Source organism: Prenolepis imparis, unplaced genomic scaffold (assembly GCF_030444845.1).
Source record: "Prenolepis imparis isolate NDT839.2.m4 unplaced genomic scaffold, iyPreImpa1.0 SCAF_290, whole genome shotgun sequence".
In the NCBI taxonomy this organism is placed as follows: domain Eukaryota; kingdom Metazoa; phylum Arthropoda; class Insecta; order Hymenoptera; family Formicidae; genus Prenolepis; species Prenolepis imparis.
The window spans coordinates 23,406-41,731 of NW_028141448.1; the positions used below are offsets into that span (position 1 = coordinate 23,406).

The 18,326-nt window shown below is 45.6% G+C and overlaps 3 protein-coding genes across 3 annotated transcripts; all 3 read right to left on the reverse strand.

Annotated features, from left to right (window-relative positions):
- Positions 1-625: 625 nt before the first annotated feature.
- Positions 626-1,603, reverse strand: LOC145948231 (uncharacterized). Its single transcript, XM_083057973.1, has one exon. It carries the CDS (start codon positions 1,601-1,603, stop codon positions 626-628), a length of 978 nt encoding a protein of 325 aa, XP_082914099.1.
- Positions 1,604-1,630: 27 nt separating this feature from the next.
- Positions 1,631-3,748, reverse strand: LOC145948229 (uncharacterized). The gene has a single exon (XM_083057971.1). It carries the CDS (start codon positions 3,746-3,748, stop codon positions 1,631-1,633), a length of 2,118 nt encoding a protein of 705 aa, XP_082914097.1.
- A 146-nt stretch (positions 3,749-3,894) lies between these two features.
- Positions 3,895-5,772, reverse strand: LOC145948230 (uncharacterized). Its single transcript, XM_083057972.1, has one exon. It carries the CDS (start codon positions 5,770-5,772, stop codon positions 3,895-3,897), a length of 1,878 nt encoding a protein of 625 aa, XP_082914098.1.
- Between the last annotated feature and the right edge of the window lie 12,554 nt (positions 5,773-18,326).

Here is an 18,326-nt window from a genome sequence, read left to right on the forward strand (position 1 = left end):
GTTTTCTTCGTTTATTGTTTTCGCCCACGGAACGGTTACTCGTGAGCGATTAAACGGCGGTGATATCTAGCGCGCGAACCGCGCGCTTCGACGCGATATAGCGGGGCGCGCCGTGGTGCCATTGGCGCACGGGCGGAAAGCGCGTGTCGCCGCGCCAAATACGAGCGCGTTAATTGTCGCAACCGGCTGCGCGCTCGTTGCGAAGAGAACGTGCATCCGCGTTGCACCTTACACACACACATATAAGCACACCCTCTCCTTCTCTCTCTCTATCTCTCTATCTCTCTCTCTCTATCTCTCTCTCTCTCTCTAATCCGCAACATCCCGCCCGCCTCGTCGGGATACGAACGACGAAAGAGTCTAGGGTTTACTGGGGAATGCATCTGATAGTGTGTTATCGCGGCCGCGAACCGGGGGTGTCGCGCGCGCGCTCGCGAGTTGACAGGCGAGGTTAGGAACCCCGTGTGCAACGTGGTGAGAGCATGGAGATACGACGGAGGACGAGATTTCACGAGTGAGTACGCGAGGACGCAATGTAGTAAAATATGAATTTAAGCATGATGAAAACGACTATTTACAATAATGTACATTATTTACAGGCGCGATGGGACTCGCGATACGCGGTCTACGCGGGTGGCCCTACATCCGTGGCGGCTGCCGTCGGCAGTGGTACGATTTTAACCACTGGCCGGGTCAGCTCGCCGACGGAGGTGCGGATGTCCACCACGCGCACTTGCCCGTCCTCTCCCGGGTGTAAACGCGTGATTCGGGCGAGCGGCCACCGGCATGGCGGGGTGCTCTCGCCTTTCACGAGGCATAGCTGGCCTTTGCGGATGGCTCCCCGGGTGGCCCACCATTTGGGCCGCGGAGTGAGCCCCTGTAGGTACTCGCGGGTCCATCGCTGCCAGAGGTGATCCCGCATCTGTTGGAGAAGTCGCCACCGGGTGAGACGGTTGGAAGGGGCCTCCAAAAGTGATGGCTCCGGGATGGCGGTGAGAGGGCCTCCCACCAGGAAGTGCCCGGGCGTTAGAGCGCCCAGGTCGTCCGGATCATCGGACAAGGCCCCGAGTGGCCTTGAGTTTAGGCAGGCCTCGACCTGTGCGAGGAACGTGGAAAGTTCCTCAAAGGTGAGCCGGGCCTCGCCGATGGTGCGCCGCAGGTGGTGCTTGACGGCCTTGACGGCCGCTTCCCACAGGCCACCGAAGTGGGGAGCCGACGGCGGATTAAATCGCCACCGGACTCCTTCATCTGCGAGGCGTCCGATGATGGATTGGGCCTCGCGGCTGTTCGCCTTGAAGAGGTCCCTGAGCTGCCGGTCCGCTCCCACGAAGTTCGTGCCGCAATCGCTGTGGACGACCGTGCACAGCCCCCGTCGTGATATGAACCGGCGGAAGGCAGCGAGGAAGGCCTCAGCGGAGTAATCGCTGACGGCCTCCAGGTGTACAGCGCGGGAGCTAAAACACACAAAAACAACAAGGAAGCCTTTGTAGGCTTTGTGACCGCGGCCCTTTGTCGTCCTGAGCCAGACAGGTCCTGCTAGATCCACGCCGGTCTGCTCAAATGGTCGGCTCGGCGTGACGCGCGTCCTCGGCAAATCGCCCATCACCGGCTGCGGAGTGGCCGCCCGCCATCACAAGCAGGGAAGACAGCGGTGGATATGGCGGCGAACCAGCTGGCGGGCTCGCGGGATCCAAAATCGCTGCCTGATGTCGCTCACGGTGGCCTGGACTCCTCCATGAAGAGTGCGTTTGTGGGCGGCGTCGATTATCAGGTTAGTGACATGAGATTCCGGCGGCAGAATCATCGGATGTCGTTGGTCGATGTCTAAAACAGCATGTTTCAGCCGCCCGCCAACCCGCAGGATGTCCTCTTTGTCGCACATGGGAGCCAGTTTGCGGAGCGGGCTCCTGGCAGACAATGGCTTCCCGGCATGGATGTCCCGCAGCTCTGAAGGGAAGCCCAAGGCTTGGGCCACTCGGATCCAGCGGGATAGTGCCATCTCCAGCTCCTCCGGTTCCAGAAGCGTAGGCGCAACCTTGCCGCTTGCCGCGCGACGTTGCCGACTCCTCCAGCGCCAGATCCAGGCCGACACGCGAAGTAGACGACGAAGATTAGAGAAACGGCAAAGCTCCGCAGGTTCCCGCACCTCGGCGACCACGTGGCATGTTGAAGGTTGCTGCTCCGGGAGATTCGTCTCATCTGAGAGGCCGACGCCCCTCGGCCAAGTGTCCGGGTGGCTGCAGAGGAAATCAGGTCCCCGCCACCACAGCGGATGACGCAGCAGCTCTCTGGGCGATATCCCTCGGGAGGCGCAGTCTGCCGGGTTCTCCTGACCAGGTATGTGCCGCCATCTCGCCTCCTGGTTTTCGCGGTGGATCTCTGCGACTCGATTCGCTACATATGTTGTCCATCTTGCAGGGTGTCCTCGAATCCAGCCAAGCGCAACTGTGGAGTCCGTCCACAGGTGGACCGCTGACTTCTCCAGGCCCAGGGAAAACCGGACATGTTCGGCTAGTTTGGCTAAGAGGGCCGCCCCGCAGAGTTCCAGGCGGGGAAGCGATACACGCTTCAATGGTGCGACCTTGCTTTTCGCGACCACCAAGCTTACGCTCGGCCTTCCGTCAGTCTCAGCCCTGATGTAGACCACGGCGGCGAAGGCACGTTCGGAGGCGTCAGAAAATCCGTGAAGTTCCAAGGAACTGTGCGGAGCGTCGTGGTGCAACCAGCGTGGCAACCTGATGTCCTCGAGCACTGGCAGCTCCTCTTCGAGGCTGGTCCACAAGGCGGCGTCCTCCCCGGCCAATGGTGCGTCCCAGTCTAGCTGCTGCAACCAGGCAGACTGGATCAGCAGCTTCGCACGCACGACGATCGGCGCCAGCCAGCCAAGCGGGTCAAAGAGACGTGCGGTTTGCGAAAGCACGGATCTCTTTGTGGGTGGAACGGTCGATGTCAGCCGCACGGACAGCGAGAAGGCGTCATCCCTCGGGTTCCAGCGGAGGCCCAGCACCGAGTGTTCGTCCGTCGGCAGTCGGGCGCCCGTCGTGGTGCCCAGTTGGTGTTCGCGAGGGATCTTCTTCAAGAGGCGATCGTCGTTGGCGGCCCATTTCCTTAGTGGAAAGCCGCCCGCCGTGCAGAGGGCGACCACCTGGTCTAGCAAGCTGCACGTGGGTTCCAGACTGGCCGCTCCGGTGAGTATATCGTCCACATATACGTCATGCTGCAGTACGTTGGCGCCCAGCGGGAAGCGGTCGGCTTCGTCGTTCGCGAGCTGACGCAGCACGCGGATGGCGAGATACGGCGCGCTCGCTAGGCCGTACGTCACTGTGTTGAGCTGGTATTCGCGGATCTGGCCCTCTTCTCCCCACAGGATCCGCTGCAGGTCCCGGTCATCTGGATGAAGCTGGATCTGCCGATACATCATTTGGATATCGGCAGCGAACACGTAGCGATGCCGCCGCCATCGAGTCAACGTGTCAGCAAGCGACGGCAGCAGGTTAGGTCCAGTGAGTAGGTGACTGTTGAGTGATGCTCCGGTGCCCGTGCGTGTTGAGCCGTTGAAGACCACGCGGATCTTAGAGCCGGCACTTGAACTCCGGAGCACCCCGTGATGCGGCAGGAAGCTGATCCGGTCCCTTGGTGATGACAGCGCGGCGGCGATTGGCGACATATGTCCGAGCGTGATGTACTCGCTCATAAAGGCGCGGTACAGCATCCCGAAGTCCCGATCGCGGTCGAAGCGACGTTGCATGACGTCGAGGAGGCGAGATGCGGCTCGGCGTGTGGAGCTAAGGTCCGGCAGCCCCTGGCGAAGCGGAAGTCGCACCTGGTAGCAACCGCCTGGAAGTCGTTCGTGCGTGCGCACGAAGTGGTCCTCGCACTCCTGCTCGTCAGCGGTCAGCGGAAGGACGGCTCCTCTGCCTCCCAAAAGCGGCGTACGAGGTCAGCGAGGTCATCTGCGGTGGAGCACTGAAGCGATGACACGGGAGTCGCGACGTGGCAGGCTCCGACTAAGCCTAGCAATACCCAGCCGAAGCGAGTCAGCTGGGCACCTGGTTCTCGAGGGCCTCCTCGGCGAAGACCTTCGGGCAAGGCGAGGTCCAGGTAGACGTCGGCCCCGAGTAGCAGCTCCACAGGATCCTGGCGGTGGAATTCAGGATCAGCGAGGTCGAGGTCATCAAGGTGAGGCCACGAACGAGCCTCACCCTCTGAAGTACCGCTATATATGGTGAGGCGTGGCAACACGAGCGGCGAGACGGCGAGTGCGAAGCGCTCGTCGCGAGAAAAGACGTTGACTGCCACTCGACCGCGAGAGGCTCCCGTCTGGACGCCACCCACTCCGAAGATGGCCACTGAGGATGGTGTCCGCGGCAGGCGAAGCCGCTGCGCCAGAGATTCCGCGATCAACGACGTTTCCGAACCCGGGTCGATCAGGGCGCGGGCCGCGTGACGAGTGCCCGCGCGATCGGCTACTAGCACGCGCGCGGTAGCTAGCAGCGCTGGTCCGCACTCCACTGGCTGTCGTCGCGCAACGTGGACCGTCACCGATGAAGATGACCCGGCAGCAGGAAGGGCCACGGCTGTGAAGGCGTCATGCAGTGTAGTGTGATGTTTCCCGGAGCACATGGCACAGGCCTTGGACGACTTGCAGTCGGCAAGCAGGTGTCGACCCAGGCAGTTCCAGCACCTCTGGTGAGTGTTAACGGCCTCTCGTTTTTCCTGCACGGTCTTCTTCTTGTAGAGCTCGCAGTATGCAATGAAATGGTCCTTTTTACAGAGTGGGCAGCTGCGGCTTGGATCGGACCCTTTGGTACCCACGTGACTGCTGCGAGAGGCGCGACTAGTCTTCTCCGGAGACTTGGTTGACGACCCGGACTTCACGGCCTGGAGGACCTCCCACGTCATGAGCTGCTCCTGTAGGAACTCTCGGAGCTTGTCATACGAAGGCGGCTCGGACGACTTGCCGAGGGAGCTCTCCCATTCCCGACGAGTTTCGGCATCCAGCAGCTCGATGACCAGGTGCACGAAAAGGTCAGTGCAATCGGAGATTGGACGCCCAATGCCCTTGAGAGCGCCGACTGTCGAGAGTACGCCGTGTAAAGGTCGGCGTAGTTCGTCGGCTGACGGAGTCTTCAACCGCGGCAACGAGGTAAACGCTGTCAGGTAAGATCTGACTAGAAGGCGCTTGTTCTCAAAATAGGTGCTCAACAGGTCCCACGCTTGTTCCAGGTTCTCCTCCATGGACGGCAGGTTCCTAATTAGTTGCTCAGCATCGCCCTTGACGCTTGTCTTTAGGTAGTGGAGCCTCTCAATTTTGGACAAGGATGGCTCCTCAAGAACCATCGAGCGGAACAGATCCCGGAAGGCTGGCCAGTCCTCGAACTTGCCGCTGAACTGAGGCAGGTTGATCCGCGGCAAGGCCTTGCGCAACGGCGCGGTGTCTCGGGCCCGTTCGGCGAGCTCAGTTTCCTTCGGCTTGGTGAGTTTTTCCTCGAGCTCGCACAGTTCAGAGCGCTGCGAGTAATATGCTGACTCTACCTTACTCGGCAGGTCGTCCGTCGTGTAGTCGTCCTCCTTGAGCTGCTTCCAGAAGGCGGCTCGGAGCTCTTCATGCTGCTCCACGAACTTCGCCCACTTGTCGTCCAGGACGCGAATCGCGGTGCGGACGACGTGAACGGTTATCTTGGCCGCCCAGATCTTCTTCAAGTTATCGATACTGCGCAAGATTCGCGCGTGAAGTTCGTGCTGCGCGTCGATCATCTGATCCATCTCCATTTTTCTGTCACAGGTCACTGGACACGCACCTGGTTACGGAACACGCACTCACTCCGACGGCGAAGTTCAAAAGATGCCGGACGCGACGAAGACGCGGAGATCCGGCTCGAAGGACCAGCAAATGTGCAATATCGCGGCAAGTGAAGCGCGGTCAGTGCGCGAGCGAGTTAGACAAAGGAGACGGCACAGCACGGCACAAAAAAAGAAGAAGATAAATTTCACACGACGAGAATATATTTACAGAACTACATACAAAAGTGCGTTAATGTTGTTCGAAAGTAGCGACAGAAAAGCGCACGACGTTCTATCGATTGCACTTCTTGCAATCGATAGAACGATCGAAAGTGCTTGTGAAAAAGCGAAAGAAAAGCGAAAGCGTACTAATCTCGGTCTGTGCGTGTAGAAGTCGACAAGACGAGTGCGAGCGCGAGGAAAAGGCGCCGAACAAACGGTCTTTATCCCGCTGATCTTCGAGAAAATTCTGAGACAAAATCACCGTATTTGTGATTTTGTAATATAAAGATATCGAATCCTCTCGAAAGTCGGAGGACAAAGCCGTTTGTTTTCTTCGTTTATTGTTTTCGCCCACGGAACGGTTACTCGTGAGCGATTAAACGGCGGTGATATCTAGCGCGCGAACCGCGCGCTTCGACGCGATATAGCGGGGCGCGCCGTGGTGCCATTGGCGCACGGGCGGAAAGCGCGTGTCGCCGCGCCAAATACGAGCGCGTTAATTGTCGCAACCGGCTGCGCGCTCGTTGCGAAGAGAACGTGGATCCGCGTTGCACCTTACACACACACATATAAGCACACCCTCTCCTTCTCTCTCTCTATCTCTTTATCTCTCTCTCTCTATCTCTCTCTCTCTCTAATCCGCAACATAAATACATATTCATATATATTCATATTCATATAAATACATATTCATATATATTCATATTCATATAAATACATATTCATATATATTCATATTCATATAAATACATATTCATAAGAGATTGAAGGGCTCTTTAGAATATCGCAAATAAAATTCGAAAGGTGGAGGAGTCTTGGAAATTTCAGGATCATCTTTGTTTTTTTAAATGGAATCGCTATAATTTTTTATATAAATCGATTCCTTGGAATATTCTGCAGTGACCAAAAAGTGAATAGTTTACGAGTTATTTTATATTTTAATTTTATAATTTTACATACACTATAAAATATTTTGTAAAATATTCATTGTTTGATGATGTTACCTGAATACTTTTATGCATAAAATAATGAGAAAAATTAATTGGTGTAAAGAAAACACATGTTTGTGTTTAAAAAAGGTACAAACAGCAGCTGAGCTACGAAGAAAAGATCAACAAACACCTCAACATTGTAAGGCTATGGAATTGCAGAAAGATATATTGAACATTCCTAGTCATGTTTTTGGCGAACATAACCGATGCGAAGCACGCGGTATATGCGAAGAGAATGATAATAAAACGAACAAAAATTATGTTCCATTGTTGAAAATACATGGCCTGTATCAAAAAATAGAAAGCGCTATCACATATCTAAGCGGTTATTCCGACAGCTTATTGCTGAATTTAACTAATAATCCTGCAGAATCGTTTAATTCGATAATCTGCAAAGAAATTGATGGAAAGCGCATTCATTTTGGTAAACGAGGCTCTTACAATGCCAGAGTTGCGGCAGCAGCTGTGCAATTTAATACGCAACAAGTCTTTACAGAATTACATAAGAGCATGGATAAAACTGTTCCACCTATTGTTGAGAATGTAGAAAAGAATCGACAAAAAAAAATTGCGAAAACCAGAGAATCTCGAGAAGTGCAAGGAAGGCAAACAAATTTCAAATGAGACAGGAACAAATCGTTATTATGGTCCGCAGTCTCAAAAACCAGATCTTCCATCTGATGTATTTGAGCAACTTCGGCAAAATCATTTAGAAAAGTTGTCCGAAAATGCGAGAAATTAGAAGAAAATTGAATTCGATACGAGAAACCAAAGTGACTCGGAATTATAGTTATCATTGAGACGAGAAATGTTGACCGCATCCAATTTTGGAACTGTATGTCGCATGAGACCGACAACGTCTTGCGCAGCAACATTAAAAGCCATTTTATATCCTTCGTTTATTGATACCGCAGCCCTAAAATATGGTCGCGAAAACGAAAAAGTAGCAAGAGACGAATTGGCTGAAAAATTAAATAAAGAAATAAAACCTTGCGGATTATTTATTGATACTGAAAATCCGTGCTTGGATGCTTCTCCTGACGGAATTATTGACGAAAATGATCTAGTGGAAATAAAATGTCCTCTGTCAGCTGAGCATTTGACAGCAGAAACAGCTGTAGAGATATTACCTTCTTTGAAAGGTATCTTTGATAAAAAAGGTCCACACAAAATGAATAGAAATCATCGATATTTTTATCAAGTTCAAGGTCAGTTGAACATAACACGGCGAGAATATTGTATTTTTGCTGTTTGGACTCCACAAAGCATGAAAATATTGCGCATTGATGCAGACAATATCTTTTGGAGAAATCAAATGCTACCTTACTTAACACGTTTCTATAACGAATGCATGCTTCCAGAAATCTTGGATAGTCGTCATAATAGGCATATGCCAATCAGAGATCCAAGATATATTATAGAAGCTAAAGAAGAAGCAGCAAAAAAAATAGTGACAATGAGTCGAACAAAGAAACGAAATATAGTAGAAAGCGAAAATGGCATACAAGAGAGCAAACAATTCAAACCGAACGTTTCGTTAATAGAAGCAAAAATTACTGATACTGCTGATATTGCTCTGAATAAAGAGGAAGATGATGATTGCATTATCACAAGTTATTCTAGTAACGAGCGAGATATATCTGAAGACGATATAAAAAGAAATGAAAAACTGTTAAACACATTTGCTCCTCTTTATTTGGTAAAGGATAATGTCTTGCGTATGACAAGTCAATTAAACGATGAATCGTTGGATCTATTTTTGCGTATCATAAGAGAAACTTCTCATTTCGAAACGCAAAGTGTGCTTTATTTAGAATACCCTCACATGATTAAAGCTAGTCGTAGTGATAATAGCTTACAAATAATTGGAGGGAATTGCAGTAATCATTGGAGATGTATTTTCTTTGACGGCACCAAACTTCGCGTGTACAATAGTCTACCTGGCTGTACATACGATAAATTGGTAGCTAAAGAGAAAAATTATATACATCTTCGTTATCCAACAATAAGCTCGAGTGACATAATTTTTGAAAAGGTTCAAACACAACCTGATGGCATATGTTTGGAATTTTTGCTGCCACCTTCGCCACGACTATAGCCTTAGGAGGCAATCCTTGCGTGGAAAAATACTCCAAAAATGTAAAATGCATGAGAGAACATTTTTATACAATTCTAGAAAGCAATAAACTCTCGCCTTTTCCAAAATAATAAAAAATAATTTTTTATTAAAAAAATCTATGCTACAAATATAAACTTGAAAAATCTATATTTTACAACTGACCAGAAAAAGCTGCATCAATCTCGATTGCAAATTATAATCGGAGAGACGCAAAACATATTGGTTGCGTTCTCACGAGAATGGACGGGGAGGGGTCCATTCTATGTTTTAAATATTTAGAATATTGTAAAAATACATTATTCTGTTACAATCGAGACAAACAATGTATTGTAAATCTTTATTACAATCATAAACATTTACCTATACGATAAAAAAAATATATATATAAGTAGTGATACTAGGCGGGTTCTAACTCAAGGGCAATGAGGGGGGGTGAGGGGCGAGGGGAACCCAGGGCGCGGGGGGATGACGTCACGCGGGGAGGGGGAATGACGTCACGCCGGGAGGGGAATGACGTCACGCGGGGAGGGGGAGGCGTCCGCGGGGTGGGGGAAGCGTCCGCGATTTTGGTACCGGGTCCGCGAGGGGTCCGCGGGGAGGGGGAGGCGTCCGCGAGGTTAGGGTCCGCGAGGGGGCCGCGGGGAGGGGGAAGCGTCTGCGATTTTAGGGTCCGCGAGGGGTCCGCGGGGAGGGGGAGGCGTCCGCGAGGTTAGGGTCCGCGAGGGGTCCGCGGGAAGGGGGAGGCATCCGCGAAAGACCGCATGAAGCTTTGGTGGTGAGGGGTCTGCGGGGAGAGAGGAACGCGAAGGAGAGCGCGAGGCGCACGCGAGAGAGATGACGCAAGCGAGGCGTATATGCAAGAGCGAGAGAGATAGTGCGAGATGGTTAGGTAGCGAGATGATGCGGCGATTGAGAGCGCGAGGTGTTGCAGCGAGGCGTATATGCAAGAGCGAGAGAGATAGCGCGAGATGACGAGAGGTAGCGAGATGACGCGAAGGAGAGCGCGAGAGCTGATGCAGCGAAGGAGAGCGCGAGGTGCACGCGAGAGAGATATCACAAGAGCGAGAGAGAGATGTTGCGAGACGATGCGGCGATGGAGAGCGCGAGAGCTGATGCAGCGAACGAGAGCGCGAGAGGCGGACGCGAGAGAGACTTTTTTTTTTAATAATATTTACAGTAATTTTAATTAATAAGATTTTAATAGGAGGAAGGGGAGAGGACTTATTCTAAAATAAATACATTTTTTTAAAATATTTAAAGTAATTTTTATTTATAACTGGGTGTGTGTGTGTATTTTACAAAATGTTTGTGTGTGTGTATGTGTGTGTGTGTGTGTGTGTGTGTGTGTGTGTGTGAATTAAAAAATTTAAAATATTATATACATATACTTATACATATACTTATACATAAAATATATAAAGCAGCGCCATGATGATCGAACCACATGGGTCGATATGATATTCCATGACGATCGACCCATGTATCACCACTTGTGGTACGAGGCGGTGCGTGAGGTGGTGGCTGCGAGGTGGTGGTGGCTGCGAGGTGACGGTGGTTGCGAGGCGGCAGGGCAGAACTCCTGCATAACAGAAATTTTTATTAAATATATTTATTTTATTAAACAATTTATTATTTTAATAATTTTTAAATGAAAAGAAATACTTACATGTATTGCACACTGGACACATATTCCGTGTGAACATTTGGTCCAGCGGGCTATTGCACTCGCTGCACCATCTCCCCAAAAGTTGTTCAAATCTCCCGGTCCTGTGAATGCGGACGACGCCAATCTCCACATACAGATCTCGCAATCTTATGAAACACCTTGTACACAACATGAGTCCATCCCATGGACAATAATAAATATGTATCGCACACATTCTAGTACTATCATCCATGGCGATGATGTCAGCTGTGCACAAGCTGTGCACTCTTGTATCGCGAGTAACGTCGTCGCACTCACTATCATAATCGGAATCGGTTGCGGGCTCAATTTCAACGTCCGAGCCCATTTGAACGTCTGATATATCATCAACGTCTGATATATTATCAATCACCATCATCTCATCATCATTCACCACATCATCATCATCCACCACATCTTCTCTATCCATCACAACTTCTCTACCCATTTTACATTCAAGACTATCTGAAACTTTATGATGGGACACATATTATAATGTTGCTCCCCTCTTGATTTTAATTCTACATCTCTCTTGTTCTAACTGGAGTATCATGTCTCAGCTAGCTCATCACTTTTTAAATCTCCAGAGAACGAAGAAATAGTTTTGTTAGCTATATCTTATTGGGAAAGAAATAATTAAACACACAGTTTAACAGTAAAATATTTTATTTGTTACAAACATCGTGAAGAATTTCATTTATAGCACAAGTTATCAATTCACAATCTATAAGTGATTCGCTATTAAACATATTACTATCACGTATCGCCTTTGCGGCATTGCTCACATCGCGGATATTATCACATTGTAAAATATTTACAAATTGTTTAAATTTTTCATTAACACTATGAGTATTCTCACACAGCCAGGAATACATATGATCAATACATTTGTCGAAATCGAATAAATGTAGTAACGTTGATGGTTTCATGTACAAAGAATTATCAGATGAAGTAATTTTTATAATTTTTGAATTATACATGTTAACCGCTTCGAGTGTCAGATCACTAATCCATAGCGGAGTTTCAGTTAGCTGCTCAACGTCTGCTCGTCTCCGCATTAGAGATTTCCATGTTTCAATGGGTAATATTATTTGATTGCCTCGATTATCACCGAGAGCCAATTCCACATAGGATATTATTCCGACGCTGATTCCTATTTCCAAATATTTGTATGATGTTGGGGTTAAGACGTATCTTCTTCCAAGTATACGAGCCGCACGATGAATGCTATAAAAATTTTATTGAAAATAATTATTTAACAACAAAAAAAAAGTTGTTTATTGAAAAATTCATTTAACAGATAATATTGAAACTTACTTGTCACATTTCTTCTTGTACAAAACATTGCTCTCTTGTACTGGAACGTAATAATTCATGCTGGCGGAGTACATTTTTAAAAGAACCTTTCACATAAGTGATTGATACAATACTAAATCATTATTACAAGTTTTTATTGATACAAAGCAATGGGGTGGGGATTATTGCTGACGCAAAATTATTTTCAACCAATCAAAGCGCCGATGCACGGCTGCTATGACATCATCCTCAATAAAATATTAAATGTAAAATAATGCAACATATCCAAAATTTCAAGCGTCAATGTACGACTGCTATGACATCATCCTCAATAAAATATTAAATGTAAAATAATGCAACATATCCAAAATTTCAAGCGTCAATGTACGACTGCTATGACATCATCCTCAATGAAATATTAAATGTAAAATAATGCAACATATTCAAAATTTCAAGCGTCAATGTACGACTGCTATGACATTATCCTCAATGAAATATTAAATGTAAAATAATGCAACATATTCAAAATTTCAAGCGTCAATGTACGACTGCTATGACATCATCCTCAACGAAATATTAAATGTAAAATAATGCAACATATCCAAAATTTCAAGCGTCAATGTACGACTGCTATGACATCATCCTCAATGAAATATTAAACGTAAAATAATGCAACATATTCAAAATTTCAAGCGTCAATGTACGACTGCTATGACATCATCCTCAACGAAATATTAAATGTAAAATAATGCAACATATCCAAAATTTCAAGCGTCAATGTACGACTGCTATGACATTATCCTCAATGAAATATTAAATGTAAAATAATGCAACATATTCAAAATTTCAAGCGTCAATGTACGACTGCTATGACATCATCCTCAACGAAATATTAAATGTAAAATAATGCAACATATCCAAAATTTCAAGCGTCAATGTACGACTGCTATGACATCATCCTCAATAAAATATTAAATGTAAAATAATGCAACATATCCAAAATTTCAAGCGTCAATGTACGACTGCTATGACATCATCCTCAATGAAATATTAAATGTAAAATAATGCAACATATTCAAAATTTCAAGCGTCAATGTACGACTGCTATGACATCATCCACAAATGAAATGTTAGAATTATTGTCAAGGTCAAAATGTGCAAAATGCAACATATTCAAAATTTTCAAGCGCCGATGCGCGGCTGCTATGACATCATCCTCAAATGAAATGTTAGAATTATTGTCAAGGTCAAAATGTGCAAAATGTAACATATTCAAATGCCAATGCACCGGCTGCTGTCATCCCCCAGGTGTTCAAAATGTGTAAAATTGCAATTTTCAAGCGCCGATGCACGGCTGCTACGACATCATCCTTAATGAAATATTAGAATTATTGTCAAGGTTAAATGTGCAACATACTCGAGTGCCAATGATCTCTACGATTAAATAAAAAGGATGGTAAAGAGGCATACCATGTTAGTATCATTGTCAGAGGTTCAGCAAGAGCATCTCAAAAATGGCACAATTGGAAGCAAGTTTGTTGGAGCAAGCCGCAAGGGTGAATTCGGTGGAAGAATATATTGTGTGGGAGCAGCAATGTGACGAATACATCGAATCACTGGAAGAACAAAGTAGAATAAAACGACCACGATTACCGATCGGAGTTCGACAATCGCTTGTCTCCCAAATCGCACGTCTCGAAGGGTTGAAGAATTCGGTACGCAGACGTTTTGTACATGCAGGTGCCGGAAGCAGTTTGCGAGACATCGGACTCATATGGCGAGAGATTGATACGGCGTTCGAGAGTCGCATCTTGACTGGTGCGGTAATAAACTATAATCACATTGAACCTCGTCAATTTCTAGAGGAGGCCAAAGACATTGTGATCAGACACGTGCAAAAAGTGTTGCAAAAACACACTAGTGTGAAAGTGAACACTATATTTAATGGCGAGTTCGTGTCGGGTGATAAGCGTGCTAATAAAAGTATCAATATGAAAAACTTTGAAATCTTTCGCACCTCCGATTTACATGATTGGTACAAACGCCGCGTTATCGACCCCACACTAGCATCGCTAGAAGAGTTTCAAGAACGCGATAGTGGTTGGGCATTATCGCGAATAAACAATTTAACTGTAAATATAAACAAGTATAATCCAATGCGTGCGGGATGCCACATTAAATTACCGCGAGAAATAATGATGAAAAGAGCGGTGGTGAACGTGCAATCAAAAGACAATGCATGTTTCGCGTGGGCGGTGGTCGCTGCTCTGTACCCCGCAGAAAGAAATGTGGAACGGGAATCTTCATATCCCCATTATTCGACAGTGCTGAATCTCCAAGACATTGAGTTTCCAGTGACTGTGAATCAAATTAAGAAATTTGAACTATCAAACAACATTTCGATAAATGTGTACAGCATCGAAGAAAAGAACATTGTCTCGATACGTCTCAGTGAGCAGAAGAAAGTCAGACACGTCAACTTGCTGTACGTGGAAGACAGCAACAACATTGGACATTTCACATGCATCAAGAATCTCTCCCGACTTGTCAGCTCACAATTGAGCAAAAACAATGACAGAAAATATATCTGCGATCGGTATGTATATTTATTGCAAATTATATATTAAATAATCATAAAATATTTATAAAGTGTTTATAATTGTTATTTTACAGATGTCTGCATTATTTCGGTTCGGAAGACAAGTTGCAGTCACATATGGTAGACTGCGGAAAGATGAATGACTGCGCTATCCGGTTACCGAGCGATAAGGACAAGTGGCTCGCGTTCAACAACTTTAATCGCAAAGAGCGACTTCCTTTTATCGTATACGCAGATCTCGAATGTGTGCTAGCAAAGACGGAAGAAGAAAAAAACTTTCAACATCACCAAGTATTTAGTATAGCATATTATGTACATTGCTCATATGACGATTCATTATCCGAGTATTATTTTCGTCGTAGTGTAGATTGCGTTTCGTGGTTTTCCAAACAACTACAAAATTTAGCGATACGCGTAAAGAATATTTTAGCAACTAACGTCCCCATGGTAAATTTAACATCAGACGAGTGGGAAAAATTTCATAGCGCGACGCATTGTCATATATGTGAGAAACCATTCACGCAAGATGACGATACACGCGTACGCGATCATTGCCATCTGACCGGGCGGTACCGAGGTCCAGCACACTCAAATTGCAACTTAAATTATAAAAACTCTTTTTGCATTCCAATAGTATTTCATAATTTATCCGGTTACGACTCACATTTCATAATTAAAGAAATAGCTACAGCGTTCGAAGGAGGAATCGAATTACTTCCAATAACTAAAGAAAAATATATATCATTTACAAAAAATGTTCAAATTGCAGAAGACAAATCCAGAAATATTAAATTACGTTTTATCGATTCATATAAATTTCTCAATACTAGTCTCGATAAATTGGCATCATTTCTAAGTAAAGATAAACTCAAAAATTTACAATTGAAATTTCAAAATTTATCCACCGAAAATTTCAAATTATTGACGCGAAAAGGTGTCTTTCCATATGAATACATTGACTGTGTCGACAAGTTGCAAGATACGTGTTTACCGCCGCGCGAATCATTTTACAGTTCCTTGACCGGCGACACTATATCCGAGAACGATTACGCGCACGCTGAAAACGTATGGGAGCGGTTCTCCATTCGAACGCTGGGCGAATATAGCGACTTATATTTAAAAACTGATGTCTTGTTATTAGCCACATTCGAACCACGTTCGTACCTCGATCAGCCACCTTCGAACCACATTCGTACCTCGATCAACCACCTTCGAACCACTTTCGAAGGCCCTGCCGCTCAAGAATAAGAGCGGACGCGAAACAGCTGACGCTATCGCTGAGATAATTCGAGATAGCAAGAGATGTCCGAGAAACATGCAAACCGATAGAGGAAAAGAATTTTACAATGCAAATGTGCAGAAACTCGTAAAAAAACACAACATCAATCATTACTCGACGTATTCTGTTATGAAAGCCTCAGTAGTGGAACGATTTAATCGTACTTTAAAGAACAATATGTGGAAAATGTTTACACTTAATGGTAATTACAAGTGGATCGACGCGCTGTCCCGACCAGTACAATGCGCGAAAACATCGCACTATCGGTATGAAACCTATCGATGTTACTCCGGAGATTGCCGAAAAACTTTTAAATACGGTATACAGTAACATAAAAATTGCTGCTCCAGCAAGATTCAAAGTAGGCTGTCAGGTACGCGTGAGTAAATTCAAGACCGTCTTCGAAAAAGGTTTTACACCAAATTGGACTACTGAAATATTTAAAATTATCAAAGTGCAGAAAACTAATCCTGCGACATATATACTTGAAGATTTGCGCGGAAATTCCGTCGCCGGAGGATTCTACGAGTATGAGCTACATCATGTTGCAAATCCCGATGTATATCTCGTGGAAAAGGTTTTGCGGAAAAAAGGCGATGATGTTTATGTGAAATGGTTGGGACTGGATAAATCTCACAACTCATGGATTCATAAAAATAATTTATTATAAACATTTATTTAAAATATTTGTACACTATTTATTTTACAATATATTTATCTAATAATTTTATAAATACAAATATACATATAATATACATATTTATACAAAATATACATATACAAAATATACAAAATATACATATTTTACAACAAATATTATTTACAAAGGTATTTTATAATGTCCCCATGGTAATGTATCAGTGGTTTCAGGTATGATATACCGCTTGTCATCGTGAGGACTTAGAGCAATTTTCGTCTCGCGAATGGTGTATACTTCATGCAATTTCGATCTTATACATGACTGACTACGTGCCATTTCAATCTCTTCATTCAAACACCGCGTGTAATCATCAAACGTTATCGTTCTCGCGACAACGTTACTCTTGACACCTTTTACTTTTTTGGTATCTTTCTTACCATCCACTCGTAATGCATACATTTTTGCTCTAAGCCCTACAAATTCGGTCATTATCGTACCGTTATTTTCATCTTTCATTAGACCTGGCACTTTTTTATTCACGAGCGGTATACCATACACATTGTCCGCAGCGTAATCGCTCGTATCAAATTTGCTTACGTCGCGCTTTATATTCTTATATACATCTTCACATTCGATGTGGTATATTAGGCTGTCTGTGTCTGTATACATTACCCTGCATCTGTCGCGATATAGCGGTGACATGTACTCGTGATGAAATTCGTATAAACATGTTTTGGAGATGTAGAGTATGCACATGCCAACATAGATTGGTTTGTAAAATTTTACTTCGAGTTTACGTAATTCTACAGCGATTAGATTTTCTGAAAAGATGCTTCTACTGTGGAAATTTGGTTTCGCAATCATTGCCTCTGTACCGTATCTTCCTTCCCAATGTGTGATAAGTTTTACATCAACCCGATTACGCACATTTTCCATCGTTTTGCCGAATACTGCGTTATTCATCAATTTATATAAATTTTTTTCAAAATCATTTTTCGAGTACTCTGCGTTGATACCACTTCGATATAATTTCGAAGCCATAGAGATTGCGCGAATTGTAATATGCGATGTATTTTTGCAACGCGAAGGCCGTGACGCGTACATTGCTGCAGGTTGCGGCAGTGTATCACATATCGCTTCTTGTTGTATAGCGTTGCGAGAAGCTTATCTTCCCGCTTGCCTGGTGGCTTGTCGCGTGTCGGGCAAAACGGTAGGTCAGTGTGCGCATCGTGAAGACATTGTGGATATTCTAAATCTACTTCAAGGATGTAGCCTGTAGGCGAATCGAGCGCGATAGATGATAAATTGAAACTAGACATGTCATCGAACCATTGAAAATCAGCATATGGCAACGGTTGACACATTGCCCATCCATACAAATTATTTACATCGAAATATATTAGATATGAAGATGGTTTCAATGGATCGTACGACTGCATATACTTGTTATTAGCGTGTGCATATCTGTTTGAACATTGACTCAGACCACCGCGTATACCCCGTTCGATAAACATAACCATGTCGATATTGGTAAGCAATTCAAACGTAATATTTGTATGCTTTAACATGGCATCCCACGTATACCCGGGGAGAGTATAATAATATGCGGGGTCGAGCCCATAACTCTCGATACATTTATCCCGGAAATTTTCAAAAATGTCGGCTAATAACAAGACATCAGTTTTAGTACTCTGCGTTGATACCACTGCTT

What these genes read in the sequence shown, in the direction of transcription:
- LOC145948231 (XM_083057973.1), bottom strand. Translation starts at nt 1,603, where the DNA reads ATGGGCGATTTGCCGAGGACGCGCGTCACGCCGAGCCGACCATTTGAG.
- LOC145948229 (XM_083057971.1), bottom strand. Translation starts at nt 3,748, where the DNA reads ATGCAACGTCGCTTCGACCGCGATCGGGACTTCGGGATGCTGTACCGC.
- LOC145948230 (XM_083057972.1), bottom strand. Translation starts at nt 5,772, where the DNA reads ATGGAGATGGATCAGATGATCGACGCGCAGCACGAACTTCACGCGCGA.